This window comes from Ixodes scapularis, unplaced genomic scaffold (genome assembly GCF_016920785.2).
Source record: "Ixodes scapularis isolate PalLabHiFi unplaced genomic scaffold, ASM1692078v2 ptg001299l_1__unscaffolded, whole genome shotgun sequence".
In the NCBI taxonomy this organism is placed as follows: Eukaryota; Metazoa; Arthropoda; class Arachnida; order Ixodida; family Ixodidae; genus Ixodes; species Ixodes scapularis.
The window spans coordinates 157,506-178,055 of record NW_024610136.1 but is presented as its reverse complement, the minus strand read 5'-3'; the positions used below and the strand labels follow the sequence as shown (position 1 = coordinate 178,055).

The 20,550-nt window shown below is 47.7% G+C and overlaps 3 protein-coding genes across 3 annotated transcripts in view; 1 reads left to right on the top strand and 2 right to left on the bottom strand.

Moving 5' to 3' along the window:
* Window positions 1-8,057, top strand: part of LOC121834536 (rRNA methyltransferase 1, mitochondrial-like) — a 33,502-nt gene extending 25,445 nt beyond the window's left edge. The window contains exon 9 of the mRNA XM_042288238.1: window positions 7,857-8,057. The gene's annotated coding sequence lies outside the window, so the exon portion shown is untranslated. The remainder of the gene's footprint in view (window positions 1-7,856) is intronic.
* Window positions 2,800-20,115, bottom strand: LOC121834538 (cytochrome P450 18a1-like). Its single transcript, XM_042288239.1, has 6 exons — window positions 19,740-20,115; window positions 8,065-8,186; window positions 6,141-6,570; window positions 5,337-5,604; window positions 3,866-4,038; window positions 2,800-3,002 (listed from the first exon to the last, which is right to left on the bottom strand). Exons 1-6 carry the CDS (start codon window positions 20,113-20,115, stop codon window positions 2,800-2,802), a joined length of 1,572 nt encoding a protein of 523 aa, XP_042144173.1.
* Window positions 9,399-10,407, bottom strand: LOC121834535. The gene has a single exon (XM_042288237.1). It carries the CDS (start codon window positions 10,405-10,407, stop codon window positions 9,664-9,666), a length of 744 nt encoding a protein of 247 aa, XP_042144171.1. The 3' UTR covers window positions 9,399-9,663.
* Window positions 20,116-20,550: the final 435 nt, after the last annotated feature.

The following is a 20,550-nucleotide window of genomic DNA, read 5'->3' as shown; positions in this document are numbered from 1 at the left end:
CCGAACACAACCAAACTCGAGAAAAGCAGCTATCGAACCTTCCCATTCACTTGACTGCAACATTGGTGTTCCCTCCAGTGAAACGCCTCACCTGTCGTCCTCAGTCCACTGTTTTACATCCTTATAAAGAAACCACTTATCAGTTACCAAGTAGTCGTCACTTTGAATGTGATTCGAGACAGACAAGAAATCAAAATGTTTTTCTGTGCCCAGGAATCGAAAGCACGCGACCATGTGTTCTGCAGTAAAAAGGCTCTCAAACACGTGATGGAAGGAAACAATCTACTGAGGCTTCACCACACTAATGAACACTCAGGAAAGCTTAAGAATTTTTTGGACCTTCATCAAATTACATTGTTTGCCACCGTGCCGACAACACGTGTCAGCGAAAGCCACCAGAGACGCGGAGGGGCGCAAAGCGACTTGGTCCGGCTGGTTGCCGGTTTTCCCGCTTGGTGGCATCCGTTTTGCTGGAGTCGCGAATACGGAGATGGTCGGTCGAGCTGCCGCATCCTCGCGTTAGTCACATTGCGCCATCTGTTGGCAGCACATTGAAGTAGGTGAGCACAGTCTCCTTGGCTGCGATCACTGAAGCTCGGCCGATGCGCATTGGCAACATAAAAATACGAGACTGGGGCATTTCTAGAGTGGCTCTCGTGCAGTTGCTCACTAGTGAACCAAGAGTCATTGTGCAACCACAAAAACAAACACAAGGTAAACTAGAAGACCTGGAAGTACCTCTCTCCCCCTGTCATGAAGGCTGAAAGTGGAACGAACACCCTGCATGGACGTGAACGGGTTATAAGCTGGATGTAAACTCGAACCTTTCCCATATAGGTGTTTTGATTGAAGAATGGATTTGATACATGCTACTGGCATTTTCTTTTTCTTAATTGGGTAGAAGTGTGCAGCCTATAGACCATTCCATTTAGCGCTCTCTGGGCGGCACCATTTTGTTCAACTGCAGTGCCCTCTCCATACATCCGGGAAATTCAGCTGGTTTGGCGTGGTAAAACGAGAGAGGGCACACGCCTGACTCCGCTAGCAGACGACAAACCGGGAGGTTGCCATACTCCATCTTTGGGCTGTATTGGCAGGCTTTACCGAACATCAAACTCTCGCTTGTGGCTGCTGTTGTGAAGTGGATCGCGTTCTTAGAATATTTATGGCTACTCCAAAATCAGCCTAGAGCTCTTTGTTGTTCTACTTCGGTAAATGATCAACTAGCATATCTTTTTTCCGTTACTTAAATAGCAGTTGAGTCAGCCGGCAGTACTACCCTCAACTACTGGCGTGTATTGCGGCAGGAGAGCACGTTTTTGTTTATTATTTCAGACTTCCACTCATGGTCTCTAAAGGCCTACACCAGTACAAACTTTGCATAGTAAAAAAGGTACAGCACCCGGATTTACCTTTCGCCGGAGAGACCGGCCAATCTGACACAGTTTTCCCTATTTTTTTTTTTACTTGCACGCAGGTAACAGTGCAATTGGACCCTATTAGTCTTTTTATCTAGAATAGTATTACACGATAACTAGCATACCAAAATGTGCGCATCTGTGCTTGAAATTTCCAAAATGATGCGATTTTAAACGGAGTTTGTACGCCAGCCGGATGCAAGGTAGAGCCCACTCGGCGGAGCAGACGACATGCGGGTGAGAGGGGGAGGGAATTTTTTTTCTCTTTTTACCCTATCTGCTATGACCCTAATGGAACGGTCTATATAACACATAGTGGCAAGTATTTTTTTTCGAGAGTTTGTATTTGAGGCAGCAAACAATGGCAAGCTATTTACAGGTGGTAACAACTTGTAAGGAAGAAAGATTCAACAGAGGCGACAATAATGACAACAACTTGCAGGCAACTTTTGTAAACTCCTATGTACACGAGATCACAAGGGCTTTTGAGATCCTGTTGGACTGGAGTAGATCAATTGATCTTTGTTTATCTTTTTACGCTGCTAGGTGCATTTATAGAAATAATCTATAATTTGTGACTCTTTTAACATGTGAAACATGCCCAAATCTATCCAAGTGTAGACTGCTTGCTTTGTCATAGGACATAGATGGTTGATACGAAGCCTCACAATGATTTGGCACATTTACAGTGTATAGTGGGCCCGAACTTGGTACTTTCTAGGGTCATTACGGATGTATCCCTAGCTCAGTCCAGGCACATGCTGCCATTACAGTTGATTGATCTCGTCTGGAAAAACTGCCATTTAACTTTGGGGGTTCTTGCTCATGCAATGAAAATTTTGAGTATGGCACTGAGATTGGCACGATAATAGGTTTCTCTGTATCGCTTCTTACAGAGCTTGAGCAAGCGCATTTTCCTTAACATGCTTTCTTGTGGCTCTACAAGAGCTGAGAATAAGCCTACAGTTGGTATGTGGCCTTGACTTCTGTGTCTGGAACCTTTCGGCTTCTACGACACAAAGTGTCAATGTCACTTGTTCTCACATTTCTGACCCCCGAAATTAGTTGAGTCTCCATCCACTCCAGCTCGGTCACCTTACATGAGCAAAGTCTGCGTATAACTTCCCAGCAACAAAGGTGTCAACAGGACCTGGGTATGACTAACATAGTCCACTGTTGGAGGATTGCGGCAGTGACTACTTCCATTTCCGCTGGTCGGACCTTGGCACCAGAACTTCGGAGCGATGGCTGCACCGTCGTTTGCAACTGTCCACCTCGTTTCGGTGCGTTGCCCTGTCTTCATTTCATTTTCATAAACGTTAGTTGTTGGGAGCATGACAGTGCAACATTGCATTGCGAAACAAACTGTGCTGTCGTTTGCTCATGCGACGGCCTTGCATAGAGGTGCCCTTGGCGTGACCTTGAGCTTGAAGGGCGTGGGAGTATGGGAGACTGCGACATGACCGTCCATCGATGGAAGGTTCTCGCCCGGTGGCAGCTCGAGGCTGTACCTCTGCACCAGGTTGCTGAGGAACAGGAAGACCTCCGTCTGCGTCAGGTGATTCCCCAGGCACATGCGGCGCCCTGGGGAAGAGACAGGGACGCGCCCTTGAGCGTGATCGGCGTTTCACACTTGCTTGATGACCATTCAGTCTCCAGAAAAGCAACCCCCTGGGCCAGCTTCCTAGAAATAGTCTTGCCCAAAACTGCGTGAAAGAAAGCACTGCCGAAGTTAGCGCTCAAGTTGAGTGGCATGTGAAGTCGAGTCTAAAGTGCGTCCGCACTTGATGCTCAAGGTCACATGTCAGTCTGCTCTCTTTCAGTCTTAGCTATGACGCTTTTTCAAGCAAACCGGCCCCGAAAGCCTCGGTCATGTCACCCCAAGAAACTTTCCCCCTCTAAGTCTGCAAACACTAGAAAGGCATTTATGTTTGAAATGCGTTGAACACAAATGTAAAGAAGTCTGCTAATTTATGGTGCCGCAAATTAATTTTACGGAAAGTCTGCCTTTCATGCTTGCCCTGGCTTGATGTGAGGATGGCTGTGTGTGCCAACTGTCTTGTTGAAAGGAGTGTCGCACGCACAACGTGTGACACTCCTTTTTGCAACGTTTTTGGTTCGGGGCACGTGCGTCCCTGAATGTTTCAAACTATGTCTCCTCTGCAGCGAAGAATGTTGCTAATTTTTGGAGCAACTTGGGTAATTATATCATATTGTTCTCCGGCAAAAACACTGATTAAATGAAGGCACAGGTACACGGGATTTTTGTCAGAATAATTTAGTTGAGAGAAATATGCTTCGTGCACCATGATGACATTAGCCCGAGACTGGGGCACGATAAAAGGATACCCAAGTTTGAAGAGAACATGCACAAAGATGGACGCACGGTTATGGAACCAAATGAAGATAAGATTATCAACTCCAATCTTCAGAGAAGCACCACTCACCAACCGAGAAGGGCATAAAGAAGTCTGGCTTGTGCACCCTGCCATTGACTAGGAAGCGCCCTGGATTGAAGAGCTCTGGCTCGTGCCACAGCTCAGTGTCCATGTGGATGGCCCAGAGGTTGGAGATGACGTGCGTGTCCGCTGGAATGTGGTAGCCCGCCAGCTCCACATCACTGCGGGGTAAAAGGTGATTCTGCGATTCTTTCTCGAGATTCAACTTGGTCCTTCACTAAAATTGCACGGAAATATTTCCAGATATATCGGCTCGTTGCTGACTTGGCTGGTTTTGGTCCACTGAGTTGAATGCACATGTTCTGGTGTGGATATGCCTCATGGTTAGCACAAGAAGCATGTGTTTTCTAAAGAACGGTCTCACCATGGGCTCTCGAAACGTTGAGTGAATTCATTTTTTCTGAAGTGATTTGGGTTCCCTGGTCGTGCTAAGTTTACCTGGAAATAAAAGCTGTCCTACTACTACTGAATGGAGGGAGGATATTACTTTATGAACCATTCTTTTATTATCTGGAGCTATTTTAGAGCAGTAGTGACCTATGAATGGCAATTTAAAGAAAGCCCACGATAAATTGGGTCTAGAATTTTGTGAATGGTTCCAGTGTCAAGATCTCATGATGCAGGGTAGGCTCATATAGTAGGGGCATTCTTTCCAGCATCTTTTGAATGGTTACTTCTATTGAAGCAGGAAAAGCCAACCTCAGCCTTCATTGTCATTACACGGAAAGGGTTACTATGACAGAATTAATGTTTGGCCGACTGTCTTAAACAATTGCCTTCCAAGCAAGATATCCAAAGCAACATATTGTCTAAATTCTTGTGGTCGTTAGCACTTGTACGTGAACATTACAGCTTTTGAGTCTTTGCTGATGGTCTATCAACAGGGGCATCTAACTTAGAGCCCCTAACAATCTTGCTGACTTTCTCATTCAGATTGCCTTATCCATAGCATTTACCTGTGATGCCACAGAGCGACTCTAGGAAGCTTTCAGTAGATTCCTGGAATACTTCCATCCCATATTACCCTCGGAAGAAAGCAGTGGGAACCAGAGGATCTTTCCTTGCAGCAAGAAGCATGCTAGGGGCATTTCAGCAATACCCATGAACTTGCCATTGTGTGTGCCTCGCGCCTGCTAGCACCAGTGGGACATCAAAGCATCCTCGTTTCAAGGTTCTAGGTGACAGTAATGGCTTATGAGTATAGTGGTGACTTCTACAATAGTTATAGAAATGCATTAAGAGGGGAGGAATCATGTTTGTAAAGCTTCTAGGTTAGATGGCACAAGCTGCAGACCGCTATAAAGGGCACAGCTGTTAATATTCATCCATTCACCCAGTCTTAGCTATGAGAAGGTCTACAGACCATCAGCAAGGTGGTAGTGCCCAGAAGCCGTAGTGGCAAGCATTTACAAGCCCCCATCCACAAGGTGCACGCAACCTTATAGTTATGAGTGCTGACCAGAGCGTGGCGTGGGCATTTCCGAGGGCAATGACGTTGGCCCGCCGTAGCACCTCCAGGATAGTGGCCTCGGTGTATGGCAGGGCCGGCAGGTCGGCCATGGTTGCCCGTCTCCCGTGGGGCCTGACGTGGGCCTCGATCTCGTGCCGCACGCGCTCTTGCACGTCTGGATGGCGCACGAGGAAGAGGATGGCCCACTCGAGGGTGGACGTGACTGTCTCCAGGCCAGCGCTGAAGATGTCCATCAGCACCTGCACCAGCTGCTCCTCTGAAAATATAAAGAATATCATTAGGCATGGCAGAAATCTTTGAGGATTATTTTTTTATAGACTAAGGGCATCTGTTCGGATCGGTTTCTGGTTGGTGGTTAAACAATCGGACACTACGGTAGGGCTGAATGCCACGTAAAACAATCTATTCTTTTTTTTAATTTCTACTACCGGCTGTTAGCTTTTACAGGCAAAGATATAACCAGCAAGTTGCAGGAGTTTCCACTCCACGTTATATCCGCTGCTTACAAGTACTACCGACAACCATCGTATTGCGGGGTCGACCCGAAGCATGTGCGGGCCTTTTCGTAAATTGACGCATTTTACGCTACTTTCAATACAAGACCATTCGAGCGGCTTTACTCCACATTACCTTACAGCATTCATCGGTCTAAGGCTAAGTCTGCCTGTGTATGAAAACAAGGTGCATGTAGGATGTTCCCCACAATTCCTTGCATGCAGCCCTTCATTGTTTTTGCAAGCGATCATCTGCAAAGGGTGCCCCCCGAAAGGACGTTGGGAGGTTTGTCCTCACCCGAGAAGTAGGAGCTCCCGTCCCGGTCAGGCGGGCCCCTGGCCTTGTCGTGGGTCAGCTGCACCAGGTAGGCGTCCACAATGTCCCGGACCGTTCCCTCGACGTAGGACAGGCGGTGGGCGTCGGCGATTCTCCGGAAGTAGTCCGCCGTCTTGCGCCGGTTTCGCTTGATGCGCCGGTAGGCCCAGTTGGAGCCCGGCACGTAGCGCAAGGCCGGGATGAAGTTGACGGGTACGGCGAGCGTGAGCAGCCGGAAGCCTTCCTCAAAGAGGGCCAGCAACTGCTCGAACTTGGAGTCTCGCGACGAGTAGGTGACGCTCATCAGAAACGATCCCAGGATGCTGCTCACGGCGCGGGCGATGGAGTGCCGCACCTGCGATGAGCTGCCTTCGAACGAGTCGACTGATGCCAGGAACTCGCCGATGTGCACCTAAGGGTCAGAAGGGGATGTGGCGCGGTTAACTGGGGGGCTCCAGCGGTTTTTCAAGCTTCCCAGACTAAGTATGTTTGGGAACAAACTCAGTGGGGCCATCCATTGGGTAGCCTTGACACACTTCCAGTTCATGTATATTTCCTAATTTTTTACTCATCATTCTTGTATCATAAGAGTGAATTAGATCTAACAGTGCTATAAGTGGCCATTTCCAGAAGATAGCTTGTATATTTGGTTTTGCAAATACTGCAAAATATCATAGAAGGCCGGGTTATTGACATTTCAGATTCTACTGTATCCTCCCCAGCATTGTTTTGTGGAAGCTCAATAACTCCCGCTTGACTAGCTTGATGTTTCGGTAAGAGTAGGTCAGCAATGGCGGCTGTAATCTGCAACGTGTGTAAAGATTCTTAAAGTTAGACGCCAAAAACAACAAGGACACAAGAAGAGATTCAAACTGGACGAGTCTATAACTACATTTTTGGAATACACGCGTGTTGCAGTGATTTGTGTTCCAGGCATGTTACAGTGATCTCTCATTATTACGCACTGCGTTATAGGGGTACGGAAACAAATGTTCAGCGCCCTTTTACTCTTTAAACTTTGACTGTGTTGTGGCAACGTTGCGGAGACACCAATGTTTTGTCTGAGAGGACAAAAAAACATGATTCAAAACGAATCGAACGCCTAGCTACCACTATGTTCTTTGTGGATGTTCCTAAACATTCTTGTAATGTCGTTATATCAATTGGTTGATGTAGCAAAAAGTCTGAAGTGCTTCTAACTTGACAGTGTAGCGAAGGTGACTAGCGTGGGTCCGCGTTGTTTCCTGTCAAATGTGCCTTTCTTTTGACCTTCCAATGTTTACAAAATCACAGTTCAGCATGCAATCTTTACAGCCCAGCTCGTGCGTGTTTGTTTCTTTGGAAAGCGAGCAAAGCACGCGCCGTATGCACAAACACTCAAGATGGCATCGGCCACACTCCCTTTTTTTGGAAAAGTTTATAGCGAGCTCGTGCCTGCAGCAGTTGCTGCCGCGTGTCATTGAACGCGTCGTTAAAGACTGCATGCTTGTGGCTTCCGCTTTGCTTGCACCTACGATAAAACAAAAAGCTCGAGGTACACCTAAGCACTTATGAGTTGTGAATGCGAAAGCATGCAAGCCGCTCGTCCGCTCCCTTTGTTGTCTGCTGCATACTTTTCGTCGCCGGTCAGCACGTGTGCTCCCCTGGGCACGCTGACCTCGGACGCTCCGTGTTAATGGTGCGCTGATGGACACGCAGAGCCATGGGGTAAGCAGTCATGGAAACTGACGAGTGCAGCGGCCAATGGGAGCCCCGTCGACGTGCGCCAGCCAGTGGAACCGAAGGCAGTCGCGGAAACTAGGTGCCGTTTTCGCACTTCAAACTGATGACATCAGCTCGCTCCATGGACAGTTAATGCTTTTGCATTAAAATATAGTTGGTCGTAGCTTTTGACTGGCGCACTGACCTGCATCTTCTGCTCGAGCGCCACGCTTCCGGGCCGCCCATGTCTGGGCACGAAGTCTCTGAAGACGCGATGCAGGAAAGCCCGCTGTTCCCGCCACAGGGCGCCCGCTGAGTTCACAATGCCTGCAAGCAGAGAAGGCGTTTTTTTACAACGTCAGCTCTAAAGTTGTACTCTGGCGATTTTTTTTTTAGCTATCCCAACTAATTATATTTTCTGAATCCACGGCTTTTACCCTTTCCGGTATGCAATTTAGTATCGCGAAATTCATAATAGTTACTGGGAAATCGGCAAATGAAAATGTTGCATAAACCAACATTCAAATGTACCTGCACTTCTCAGTGCTGTGACGTCAGTGGAAGGCAGGCTTGCCAGTCGAGCAAGGAGTCTAAAAATAGGCTGTGCCAAGCAATTATTTCCTGCTGGTGCATGGGTACTGGAGTGAGCTTCCAAAGCTTTCATTTCACACCATGAAACTGCTTGTAATCAATCAGTGGAGAAGAAAGTCTACCGTAAAATCCTGAATTAACGCCCCCCTTTTCGCCGTAGATAATTGGCAAAAAAAGTGGGGTGGGCGATCTTTCAGTATTTAATAACCAAAATCACAAACAAAAATCGAGTAACGTGTGCGCCAAAGCAGCGTGGGTTTCCCTAGCTCTCATCGCTGAAACCGTCAAACGACACATCGCTTTCGCTATCGAAGATTAAATCTAACGCCTCGTCTATGAGGCTCTCGGGATCCTCGGGTCCATTGGTTACCGAAGCCAAACGGTCGTTGAGCTCGCCGTCCTCGGAACCATCGAGCCTTGTGGATATTCCGCACCGTTTGAACGAACTTCGCACGGTATCCTCGGAGACGGAGGCCCACGCCTGAGCCACGAAGTCCACAACCTCTTGACGCGACGGCTTGCGAAGGTTGCCCTTTGGAGTCACCGAACCTTTCCGGAAGAACGATGCCCAAATTCCACGCAGCGCGTCCTTGAAGGGCTTCATCCATGAGACGTCCGCGGGTTGCAAAATGGACGTGCAACCGCCCGGTATCAAGACGACGTCGGTGTCTTTTGCGTCAAGCGCTTCTCGAGCCGCCTCTGTCTTGTGTATGGGTGCTTGGTCCAGTATGAGCAGTCTCCTCACGTCGTCGGCGTTCGGGCCCCAAACTCTCCTAGTCCACTCCAGTAGGACGGGAGAGGTCATCCAACCGCTCTTGGAAGAAGTAACTCGCACATTTGCTGCAAGTACAACAAGTATAACATGAAATAACAGTTTGGGCCCCAAACGCACATTACACATGCTACGCCGATCAGTGAAGATATGCGAACTGCCAGATTTTATGGCCGAGCGCCGAAGCACGCGCAAGTGAGTAAGCTTCGGAAAGCCAGCAAGTCACGCGCCAACTGCTCGTGCGCTCAAGATGGCGCCGGCCAGAACGGCTACGCCATCTTTCGGAAATGGGGCGATACAAAACAAAACGGGCTGTGGCGTTTTGTCAATGGATGACGCAACAGTCGCTCTATTTAAAAAAAAAAAAAAAAATGCTGTCAGCCTTATTTTTACGTATTTCTAAGGCTTTGTTTCGACATTTATACCCTGAATGGTGATTAATTACAACATACCTGGAATCCTTAGAGAAAAGAGTACTCTGGGGGGAATCCGGCCGGTTGGCTCCTTCAGTACGATCAAAGCAGGTAGCTTGATGCCCGCTTGCGTCGCGCACAAGGCCACCGTCATCCCTCGCCGAGCACAGCCGGTGTTGGCGATGCGAATACTCGACTCGCCGACAGCATTGTTGGTTCTCGCAGCAGGGCAATCCATCCGGACCATAGTCTGATCCATGTTGGCTATGTTGTAGTCCGAGTAGTTGTGCTCCAGGCGCAGAGTTGACACAGCCTTTCGCAACACCGTAATTGCTTCAACGTAGTCGGCAGGCAGCTTCTGACTTTCGTTGGTCCCCACCCGCATAGACACATTAAATCGCTTCTTCCAGTTAGCTATGTACTGGCATGACGCTTGGAAGTTTCCTTTGCCCATCTGTTCTGCCAGTTTCCGCGCATGCTCTTGAAGCAGGCGATTGCTGACTGCTCGACCGGCGGACCTCTCAGTCTCCAGGAAGTCCATCAGTGCGTCGTCGATTTCTTCACTAAAAACGGGTCGTCCCCTACCTATTGCTCTCTTCAACTTGTTCGTTCCATGGCATTGTTGTAGAAGTACTTGGTAGCTCGTATTCCATTTCCGTACACGCTTCCGGTCAACTTCGAAATGGCGCGCAGTCTTGCTCACGTTAGCTCCGTTCTTGCGGTGCCATTCCACGACTTCCACTTTCTTCTGGATGGTATAGCTGGACCTCATCCAGAGTATACACAAGAAACGTCTTCACAGTTTGCTGGTCGAAAGATTTTCTGGGGTTCTCGGGCGATCTGACGACAACCACTAAGTGACCTTCAACGCTTTCCTGATGTCATTCAATAAGTGACCTTGACCGCTTTCCGGGCTCCTTCCGTTATCTTATCTCCCTTATTGTGTGTGGCCTCTTCTTTTTGTGAAGGGAATCCTAGGTTTCCAAACCTTCTCCCCTACCCTCCGGCACCTTTCTCAACCTTCGGGCATCGCTATTTTTGGAAGGTGGGCGACCTATCAGTATTCGAGGGAAACACGTGTTCGAACATAAAAGCGGAGTGGGCGATCTATCGAGTGTGGGCGCTATTTCAGGATTTTACGGTAGAGTCCAAAGGGTGAACCCATACCTTCCACTGGCGTCACTTTTTCGTTGTTGCCATTAGAGACTTTCAGTTCGAAAAACACGGCGAGGGCCAAAGTTGCAAATTCAATGACTTCGCAAAAAGACAAATATTTTTACTTTATATTTAGGATACTATTTCAGCAATGGTCGTTTGTGTGTGTGGCAGATTTGCAGGCAAATCGGGGAGCATGAAGAAATATCCGGAGCACCCCTTTAAGGCGCGTTCACGCTGTCGACTAGCGACAGTCGCGAGAGTGACTAGCGACCACCGAAGTTCACACTGCAGGCCATTCGCGAGTCGCTATCGGTGAGTCGCTTCTCGGGTCGTGTTCAAATCTTACCCAAATGGATCCAAGTCACGTGACAACAAATATAGAACAACGCTAAACACTGGTATGTTTTCGATTGCTAAGGTACAAAGCCCTTACCCTGGGGTAAGAACGATTACATTTTAGAACATAGCCTCGGAAGCTCTTTGGAGCCGCCGTCGATTGGGTGCACTCCGCCGCGGATCGGGTTCGCGTTTGGTACTTTTCCGTTTTCATTGTCTGACAGCTACACATGTATGTTGCCATATGAAAAAGACTCGGTATGTGGACCTGGGTCCTTCGGAACCGTACGATGGCGTGCACTTGCTCGAGCTACCGCGTCGCAATACACACCTGTCAAGAAGTGGCAGAGATTTTCTGCCAGGCCGAGTTCTTTTTTTCGGGCGCTCGGTCAAATCGGGGTGCTCCGCTTATAAAGCAATGGGTATCCTTTAATAGCACTGACCAGGGTCGCCGCAGAGACCTCCGGGGCTCTGTATCCATGGCCGCTGCCGCGAACCGAGGCGTTAAGCGGACGTGTTGGTTGCTACTTCTCCCACAAAAGTTTGGCGTGTCGGATGTAAAGAAATGCGAGGTGCACCTTCCGTCACTTCCGAGGTGCCTCTGATTGGTTCAGCTGCCGGGCGACTCAGTGACAAGTCGCAACATTCGGTCTGGAAGCAACTGCTCCAAACCTGTCGCGCGACAAAAATTGTCGCACGACAGCTGCGACTTGCCGGTGTGAATGCGCCTTTACAGGCACGTCTCCCCAGTTTCTGACGGCGTGAGGGTGAACGAATTCAGTTCCCTGCTAAATTTAGCAGAAAAATTAATGTCACGGGACTTGCAAACGAATTCAGGTTCCCCGCTAAATGTAGCGAAAATTTGCATCACGTGAGCTATACACCAATTATGTTTCCCCCTAAGTTCGGCGGAAAAATTTGGCAACGGTGCAAGCGTAAAGGATCATAATTTCAGCGGCACCTGTTATTGGCATGCGCTTCAAAAACTGCGTAAGCGTAAACGAGAAAAAAAAAAAAAAAAAAAAAAGTTGTTGTAGTTAAAGGGAAACTGAAGCGGTTCTCTATTTGAGAAAAAACATTTCAAGGGCCTTCATTCTACCTTCAGGATCAGGAATATCAAGATTATTTTTCAATTTGGTACATGGAGGCTTCAGAAATTAATTTTTAAGGTACCGCCGAAGCCCCTCCTTCCCGCGGCGTGACGTCACACTAGGAGCGTTCGGAATATCTGCTCTCGCGCATCTTCAGCGCCTGTCAAAGCTATGCACGCGCACTCTTGCTATTTTCAGAAAGGTCAGAAAGAGACGTCACGACTGGTGTCAGTGCGGGGAAATATACCTGGCAAGCTTGCCGTTGCACGCGCTGAACACACGAGCGACACGCGCTTGGCGGCCCGAAGATCCTAGTATGACGTCACGACTGGTCGAATGTTTTTTCGCTTTTTCTCGCTTTTAGTTGCATCTTCAGGGAAAACAAAAGTGATATTCAGATTCACGGGATAAAAATACGCCAGAATTCACCTCTAACTCGTTTTTTTCAAGAAGTGTTTCAGCTTCCCTTTAAGTTTTATTACGTCGTACAATCGTCCCCCAATTTCTGGCTGTTGATGTTGGTTCGTGTCTTGGCCGCCTATAGGGAATTCCTCACTGAGTAGACCCACAAAAGAAATCTGGGGCCGGGGTTCCTATTTGGACATCCCGCTATTTCGGAAGCAGCAGGCGGGAGCGACTTTTAGGCCTGCTTCAGACGGGGCAATTTCGCCCAGCAACTTGACGTCGCAACACCATCAACCCGACCTGCCCGCGTTCACACGCAGCAACCGAACAGACTTCTTCCAAAACTCGAAGTGCCTCATCGAGGCGAAATGCCACGTAGTGCACTCTGGGAACTAGTTGGCCACTCAGTTTCGGTTTTGATTGAGGAGCTCCAATTCATGCTATCACGCCGTTACCGAATGCGCTGCTTGCGTTTTCGATTGTCCGACTTCCCACGAATGTACAATACTGTCATTCTCGACCAATATAGAAGGAAGACTGGGGCACTTTTCTTGGTTCCCGATATGCCGGATATTGTGAATACGTATGCAAACGTAGTAAGACGTGACTTAATTAGTCCCCTCACCCCACAATTGCATCTTTGAGCTCACTTTCAATTATCCTGTCTAGTACCAGTGAACCACAATTGAAATTGGATCACTCTGAGCACATTTTTTGTTTGCCAAAGGTCCGCTTCGTGTTACTTCACTGAGCGAAAAACAAGCTGCATCCTCACAGGATACTCACAATTGAGCCAACGTTGGCGCATGAACTTTTAAGGAAACGCAATAAATTCACACTCACTACTGCCCAAATGTTACTATGAAGTCCTCCTCGTGTCATCATAAATTTCCTACTAAACTTTTATGCCGATTGGAAATTAAGTTTTCGCAAACACCGATATCGGCTAGCTACAACAGAGTTTCTTACAAGCGTCCCCTACCCCTCGCGAAGCCTTTTTGAACGAACCTTTACCGACGCCCAAGATCTGTGTCTGAACGGTGGTTCTAAAATTATCTCGGCATACTCAGTCGGGAAGAACAAACCTTATGGCCATTAGCAACCGCCAAATGCGCTTGGAATTCTTTAGTTCATTTGGCGCACCGCAAGGGGTTCACAGCGTACACGTGCTGTCCGCCGAACTGTGCGACATTCTTCACGCAAGTGCTCGACTGTTGCTTTCTTCAAAACGATTTGTATCTGTGAATGTGCCTATATGATAGGAGGATAACTTCATGCGATATTGAATTATTCGAATCCAAGCGTGTAGGAACTTCACTTCGTGCAGCTGCGAATCAGTACAGCTATAAAGGGATAAGGGGTGTTTTTTTAGCTTTTCAACGGCATCTCCCAGTTTCACCTTCCGTACTCGGGCGTATTAAGAAAAACAGTAATTGAAAAATGTAATTTCGTCAATGGACGCACAAAGCAAGTAACAAACCTGCTGACCAGCAACACGAATATAAAGTTGCGAGCTCGGTGTACGCAAACTTATTCGTTGCTACGGCGTGTTGACTCGTGCACAAGCAAGATCCCCGAGTTTCGCAACAACAAGATTCCCAGCATTGGCTCGTCCACATACCTCGAAACGCTAACAAAAAGGCTCGAGTACAAAAATAAACAAGCATGTGTCAAGACAAGCTTTACGTATGGTTCGGGCTTGTGCTGAAGCTTCAAGGTCTGGCCATTTAGGTTGGTTAGGGGCCCAGAGGGGTGGTTCCCGTTTCGACCCATTCCCAATACAACCTTCCCGTTTGTACCTTCCCGTTTCGACCCGGCTCAAAACGACCTTCCCGTTTCATCCTTTCCCGTTTCGCCCTTCCCGAAACAACCTTCCCGTTTCGGCCATCGTTCGATTCGTTTGCATTGTTTGTTAACAGTTGATTATGTTCAAGTGTCCACTGTCTGTTCTCCCTGCTCCCACATCACTTCTTCCTCTCCCGAAACAACCTCGGAGACATGGCACAGTAAGATAAACGCTGTGTCAGGGAGGGCTCACCCAAACATTTACAACTTCATCGACCTGCAAACGAGATGAGGCCTTGACAAGGATATCGCTGCAGCAGCTTGCAAATGGTGGTGCCGTGCGGGCCAGGTGACCGCCGCGAACTATCACAACTGGGGTGTCACTTTTCTGATGGTGCGATTTTCTAGCTCAAATTCCTCATCAAGGTGATAGCATTTTCTGGTTTATGATTTTTTCCTGTGTACGCGACAATTCTGTGTTTGAAGTTATAAGAAAATGAAGTCGCACTCATATGCCCGTCAGCCTGTCTGATTTATCACTTTTAAAAATATCCCGTTCACTATAAGAAAGTTTTAGAATAATGTACGCAAGCGATTTGGGCAACCTAAAAATAGCGTCGCGATATAAAAATTTAGGCAACGCTAATTTTTGCTTACTCAAAATGCTTGCCTGCGGTACTCTAATACATTAGGGAGTTTTCGTAGACCGCGTTTCCCCTTTCCCTAAGCCCTCCGCAACGAAGAAGCCGCTGCGCCTGCGCGCCGATGGCCTTGACTGTAGAGTTCTGGGTATCGTAGCAGGTTGTGGAGGAGCGTCACGTGACGTCGAAAACGGTCTACGAAAGCTCCCTGTTATTGTACAGAGCGCGGAACCGTTAGCGCGAACAAGCGATTATTGGTTTTAGCTGTTTGTCTAAAAAAAAAATCTGAAGACTGCCATCAATATTATTAGTGTGTTTGAAAGTGTTCATCTGGGCCACTAACCTAAGCGGTAAAATCGGGTACCTTCTAATACCTCGAAGTAAAATTCGAAAAACTGCCAACATTGTGTTCGTGGTAACGTTGTCGCGCAGTGTGCATAGTGCATTTCGTAGTTCCACATTTTGGGGACCATTTTGAAAGAAACATTTTAAGAGGTTCAAGTAGAAATATATTTCGTTGAAGCTTGTCTGAAAGTATTGCATATTTTAAGAATACATTTACAAGCAAAAATATTTCACAACATAATTAAATTGTTTGCCTGCACATTTGCATTAATTGCATTAACATGATTTCAAGACATATTCTTAAGCAGAAAAACTGCGCAAACCAGGATTAGAACGATGGACACTTTTCGCGAAGAGGTTGAGATGTGCGGGGCTTTATACCAACGGGTTCAAACGGGATGAATTCAAACGTAAAATATGTCGTGCCTACGGGTTCAAATATAGAGGGCGTTTCGGGAACGGGTTAAAACGGGACAGGTTCGAACGGGAAGGTCGTTTCGGGGATGGGTCGAAACGGGACGGGTTCAAACGGGAAGGTCGTTTCGGAAATGGGTCCAAATGGGACGGGTTCAAACGGCAATGGGTTCTTTCGGGCTACACCCGCCCAGAGCGATGCACTCGGGACCAGGAAACATGAGATAACGGTTGTTTATAATCCACGCTCTGTGTATGATCTCCTCTTGGCGTGTCAATCGAAATCGAAACCATACCGCTCTCCTCCCTGGCCAGCTAGTTCCCAGAGTGCAACGCGTGCAGTGTTGCTCACAATGATTTATGGAAGTGGTCTATTGCTACGACTCACCATCATCATTAAATCATATTTTTCTTGCACTTTTTAGACGCACGGTGACACACTATAAACATGATTTTTATATCTTTAAATGACATTGAGAATACTTTTTCATCTTTCCGAAGCGATTTCCCCCCCCCCCCCCCCAAAAAAAAAAAAGTGATTAATCTCAAACCAGACCCAAGGCTTTAGCTGTCATCATCACCGCCACAGGGGTCTCACGTGAATATATCTCATCCCCGATTGGCTGCTGCCGCTTCAGACGTCTCCGAGTTCGAGCTGCTCGCCCGTTTTGTGCCGGACGTGATCCGAGCAATTCGTGTCGATCTAGGGAAAGCTAGGGAACAACCCTCCAGCAACCCCGAAATTGCCGGGAAAGTTGCCCCGTCTGAAGCCTGCCTTAGCCTCGTTGTTGAAGATAAAGGCTGGTTCACACGCTTGCGACTGATTTCGACCAAGTGACTTAAAACCACGGTGAAAATTGAATAAATCAGATTTATTTTATTGAAATCAGATTAATTTGGTTGAAAGCGGACTAATTTGGTATAAATCGCTCTAGCTTCGAAAAAGCAATTATTTATTTCTAGATGTATCACATAATGATTGACCAGTTCATCAAATACAGACGAAAAATATACTATACTTTTAAAGTGCACTTTAATTTATAACTTTTTATTGTTGTAAGGATTTACAACATACTAGAACAAAAACAGTTTGGTCTTTTTTAGTCAGTAAAAAGAAAAGCTTTAATAACATATTTTACTGTTTGATTTACTCGCAATATGGTGTTACTTGTTTTCGTTTCTTTTACATTATGACTTGCATTAAAAAAAAACACAAACAATGTAGCTAATGTACAAAATGGAAGGTAGAAACAAAGCTGAACATTCTGATTTGATCACAAGTGCACTGCTTTTTGCTCGTGTTCAGCCTGCTGCAATCTTTCTTGATGATTCTTTGATTTAGATACAAAACGAATGCACATAGAAAACATGCAATAACAGACAAAGTAAGTTAAAAAAACACATTCTGGAAATTACTTGTATGGGAAAGGTTTGATTTAATTTATCACCGCGGTAAAACTGGTGTGATTTAAATTATGATTTATAAATCACGATTAAACTGAACAATTCAAATAATTTTTTATATATTGTCGACCCTGCTTTTTAAACCGTATTGGGATCAATTTCAACGTGCGTATCCACTGTCTTTATCTATCCAGTGCCTAAGGAACACTTGGTATTTCCGTATATGTGCTATTTTGTTTTCGCGCATTCTTTTTTTTTTTTTTATTGGCTTGAAAAAAAATTAGTTTTATAAACGACCATTTCTCATAGGATCATTTTATATCACGAATACTACAAAAGGCTTCACTCTAGTTAAATGCAGTTCCAGGGCCTCCTCATAGATGGCGCCAACGTGCCAGATGTTGTCGGCGTCCGAGATCACAGAACTCGGTCGTAAGCAAACGCAAGTGCGCAAACGAGCCCCAAAAAACCATTAAAAAAAGTTTTTTTAGCAGTTTGGTTGGGACACGCGTGTGAAGAAATTAATTTTACGCGTTCTTTTTTTAGAGCAATATTGACGGCGCGAAATTTGCTTTAAAATGTGCGCGCAAAGTCCATGACATATCACATAATGGTCGTGCACTTTTTCGACCTCAACAAGATGGTCATACTCTCTCTCCACCTCAACGAGAAGGCCAAGCCGATCCACCTCTCCACCACGCGCCTGAAGTGCCGAGAGGGAAAACAAGTGGGGAGGAGGCTCCTAACGACTAAATCGCGTCTCGCGCCATCAATATTGGGGTGAATTAATTTTTTTGTAAAATTATTTTTTTTTTTTTAATTCACGTGTCCCAACGCAACTGCTAATAAGAAAAAAATTCTTTCGGGGGCTTTTTAAATGGATGCTGAACCGAAATGTTTATTTCAGAAAACCACACGGAAGCGCTAGGCGGGGCGCTACAAACCCCGTAGCATCACTCATAAAGCGATATCTCCAACGGATGGTCGTCGCCGATTCTCGTTTCCTCCTCTTCTCGCTTTGAATTGACTCCGGGAGGACGCGAAGAGGGAAGGAAGCATGGCCGTTTCCCCTCCCCCTCAACAATTCCGCAGGAAACGCGACGTCGCGATTCTCACTCAATCGCATCCTTACTTCACAAAAATACGGCGATCCGTTCGAGATGTCGCTTTATGAGAGGTGTTTTGAGGTTTGGTTTGTACTTACGTACATTCTTGTACTTCACTTGACGTACATTATCCGAGTATGTACTTGTACTTAAAGTTTTTTTTTCCTCGTGCCTTTCGAGCAAAGTATAACTCCCGACTTCAAGGATGCTTTATCAACTGTGAAGAAATACCTGGGAGGGATAATCTCTCGCCAGAAACGCGAGGAGACGGCGTTGAACTTATGATGTGCTTTGTTCTTCGAGTCCTTTTTAGATGTACTTTATCCAACACAGGTAGATACGTACGCGAAAATGGCAGTTCTGATAGGCCACGTACAGCTGACAGACATCATCATTGGTCAAAATATCGGCGAAGAATTCGATGTTCGCGGTTCCTTATCTTTTACGGTATCCGGTTTGCTAGGAAAAGCTACAGGAAAATCGAAACTTCCGCGCGATTCAAACGAACGACAGGTGAAAATTGGTTTCAAACGGCGAACGTGGCCGCCGTCCCCCTCTTTTTCGAACGAAACAAGACTCGGCACAGCAGCGTGGAAGGTAAACAAAACGAGTGGCGAAATTAGAGCACGAAGCGATCGTGGTCGCACAGGCGGCGGAACGGCCGATACGTGAAGCACGTGCGTCCGCTGCACGGACCGGGTCATCGACCGCAGAAGGACGGCATGTGGACCAGTTCGGGTCCCGTAACACTGTTGGCGCGCGAAGGCGGGAAAGGCGCACGCGTCGAATTGCACGCTGTCCGTCGGGGAAAACGCGAGCGTTTGAGAGCGAGTTGACGTTCAAGTTTCTAACGAGTGTGTGCGAGGAAGTATTGTACGGTGGTAAGGTACGCGCCATGAGCAGTAGTGGCAGCTCGCGCTGAGCAAAATTAAATCTCGAGGCAGAAACGCGTCAGAGGAAGCGTGCGTCCCCTCTCACTTCCGCGAGTGCAGTGTTTCGAGTACGTTTATTTGTCCAAACGCGATTCAACGAAAACTTTTTTTTTTTTTCCTTCTTCGTAATCATGTTTGGGGACACGCAAAGTTGATGAATGGCATATTGAAATTCGTACTGTGTCAAGCTTCGTGGTCGCAGACGACATCGCCTATGCAAGCTTCAATGATTTTATTTTTTTGTGAGGTGTTTTGTCGATATAATCGGTTAAACTTTGGTCAATGACGTTTTATGGACACACGAGCGGGCGGCAATTTATTATAAGCGCGAATACGCACGCGCAACGAAGTTCCCATACCTGATGAACGCGATCTTTTTGCGGCTGGTTTCGTGTTCTCGTTGCGCGTCTGCCGCCACACCTCTCCGATGGGAAAGCTCGCGCGCGCGAAGATTCTGCGAACCATGGCCCCAAGACGTGCGACCCACCGTATCCCTGGAGCAGCTTGGTGAGCTCGGTGTCCGGGCGGCCGGAAAACGCCGCCTGACTGAAGGCCCTGCGCACCAGCTTGTGGTCGCTGATGACCACGACCCGCTTGGACCCCAGGAAGATCTGGTACACCGGACCGTACACTCCGGCTAGAGTCTGCAGGGTCCGATGAAAGTCCTTGCCCAAGAAGGGCAGGAACCCCACCAGGGGCAGCCCACGAGGTCCCGGAGGGCATCTGCTCGAAGACCGGACCCCTTCGGAAGAACAGTGACGGCCCTTGGAGCCCGACGTCGTCCATCGTCGGACGAGGAGGAACGCGGCCAGAAAGGCGGCCATGGCCCACGAGTTGGGTGCATCGAACCACGGTAGCACCATGGTCGGATGGAGGAGGGTTTGGTTGATGGCCCTGTTCCCGCCGGCCGCTTTTATAGCGCCGGTGACTGGGGGGAGCGAGGAAGGGGTTGGACAATGGGGGCGTGTTTTGTCGTCTGGGTGCTGCTTGTCCCCTTCTGCCGCGGTGCGTGCGGCTCCTGTGCACTGCCGGCCCATTGGGCGGCTGGTGTGCCTGCCGCTTCGGAGCCAGCCGGTCGCGTCTCTTTTTTGTGTGTGCGCGGGGTGAAAGGAGTGCCGGGGGACCTTGTTGTGGGTGCTTCATTTTTCGGTTGTGCGTTTCTTTGACGGGGAGAACGACGGGGTCGTTGGGGACGGCGAGGGTGGAAGATGTGGTTGGTGTCTTGCCGAGTGGCGGGACTTGGGGCTTTGTGGGGGAAAACTGCTTTTTCAGCAGGAGGCACGTTCGAGCGTCTCTTC

Coding starts and splice junctions, on each gene's coding strand:
- LOC121834538 (XM_042288239.1), bottom strand. CDS start 20,115: ATGGTGCTACCGTGGTTCGATGCACCCAACTCGTGGGCCATGGCCGCC. Junction 8,187..19,739: donor CAAGCTGCTCCAGGGATACG/GTGGGTCGCACG, acceptor CTCTGCTTGCAG/GCATTGTGAACTCAGCGGGC. Junction 5,605..6,140: donor CGGGAGCTCCTACTTCTCGG/GTGAGGACAAAC, acceptor TTATATTTTCAG/AGGAGCAGCTGGTGCAGGTG.
- LOC121834535 (XM_042288237.1), bottom strand. CDS start 10,407: ATGAGGTCCAGCTATACCATCCAGAAGAAAGTGGAAGTCGTGGAATGG.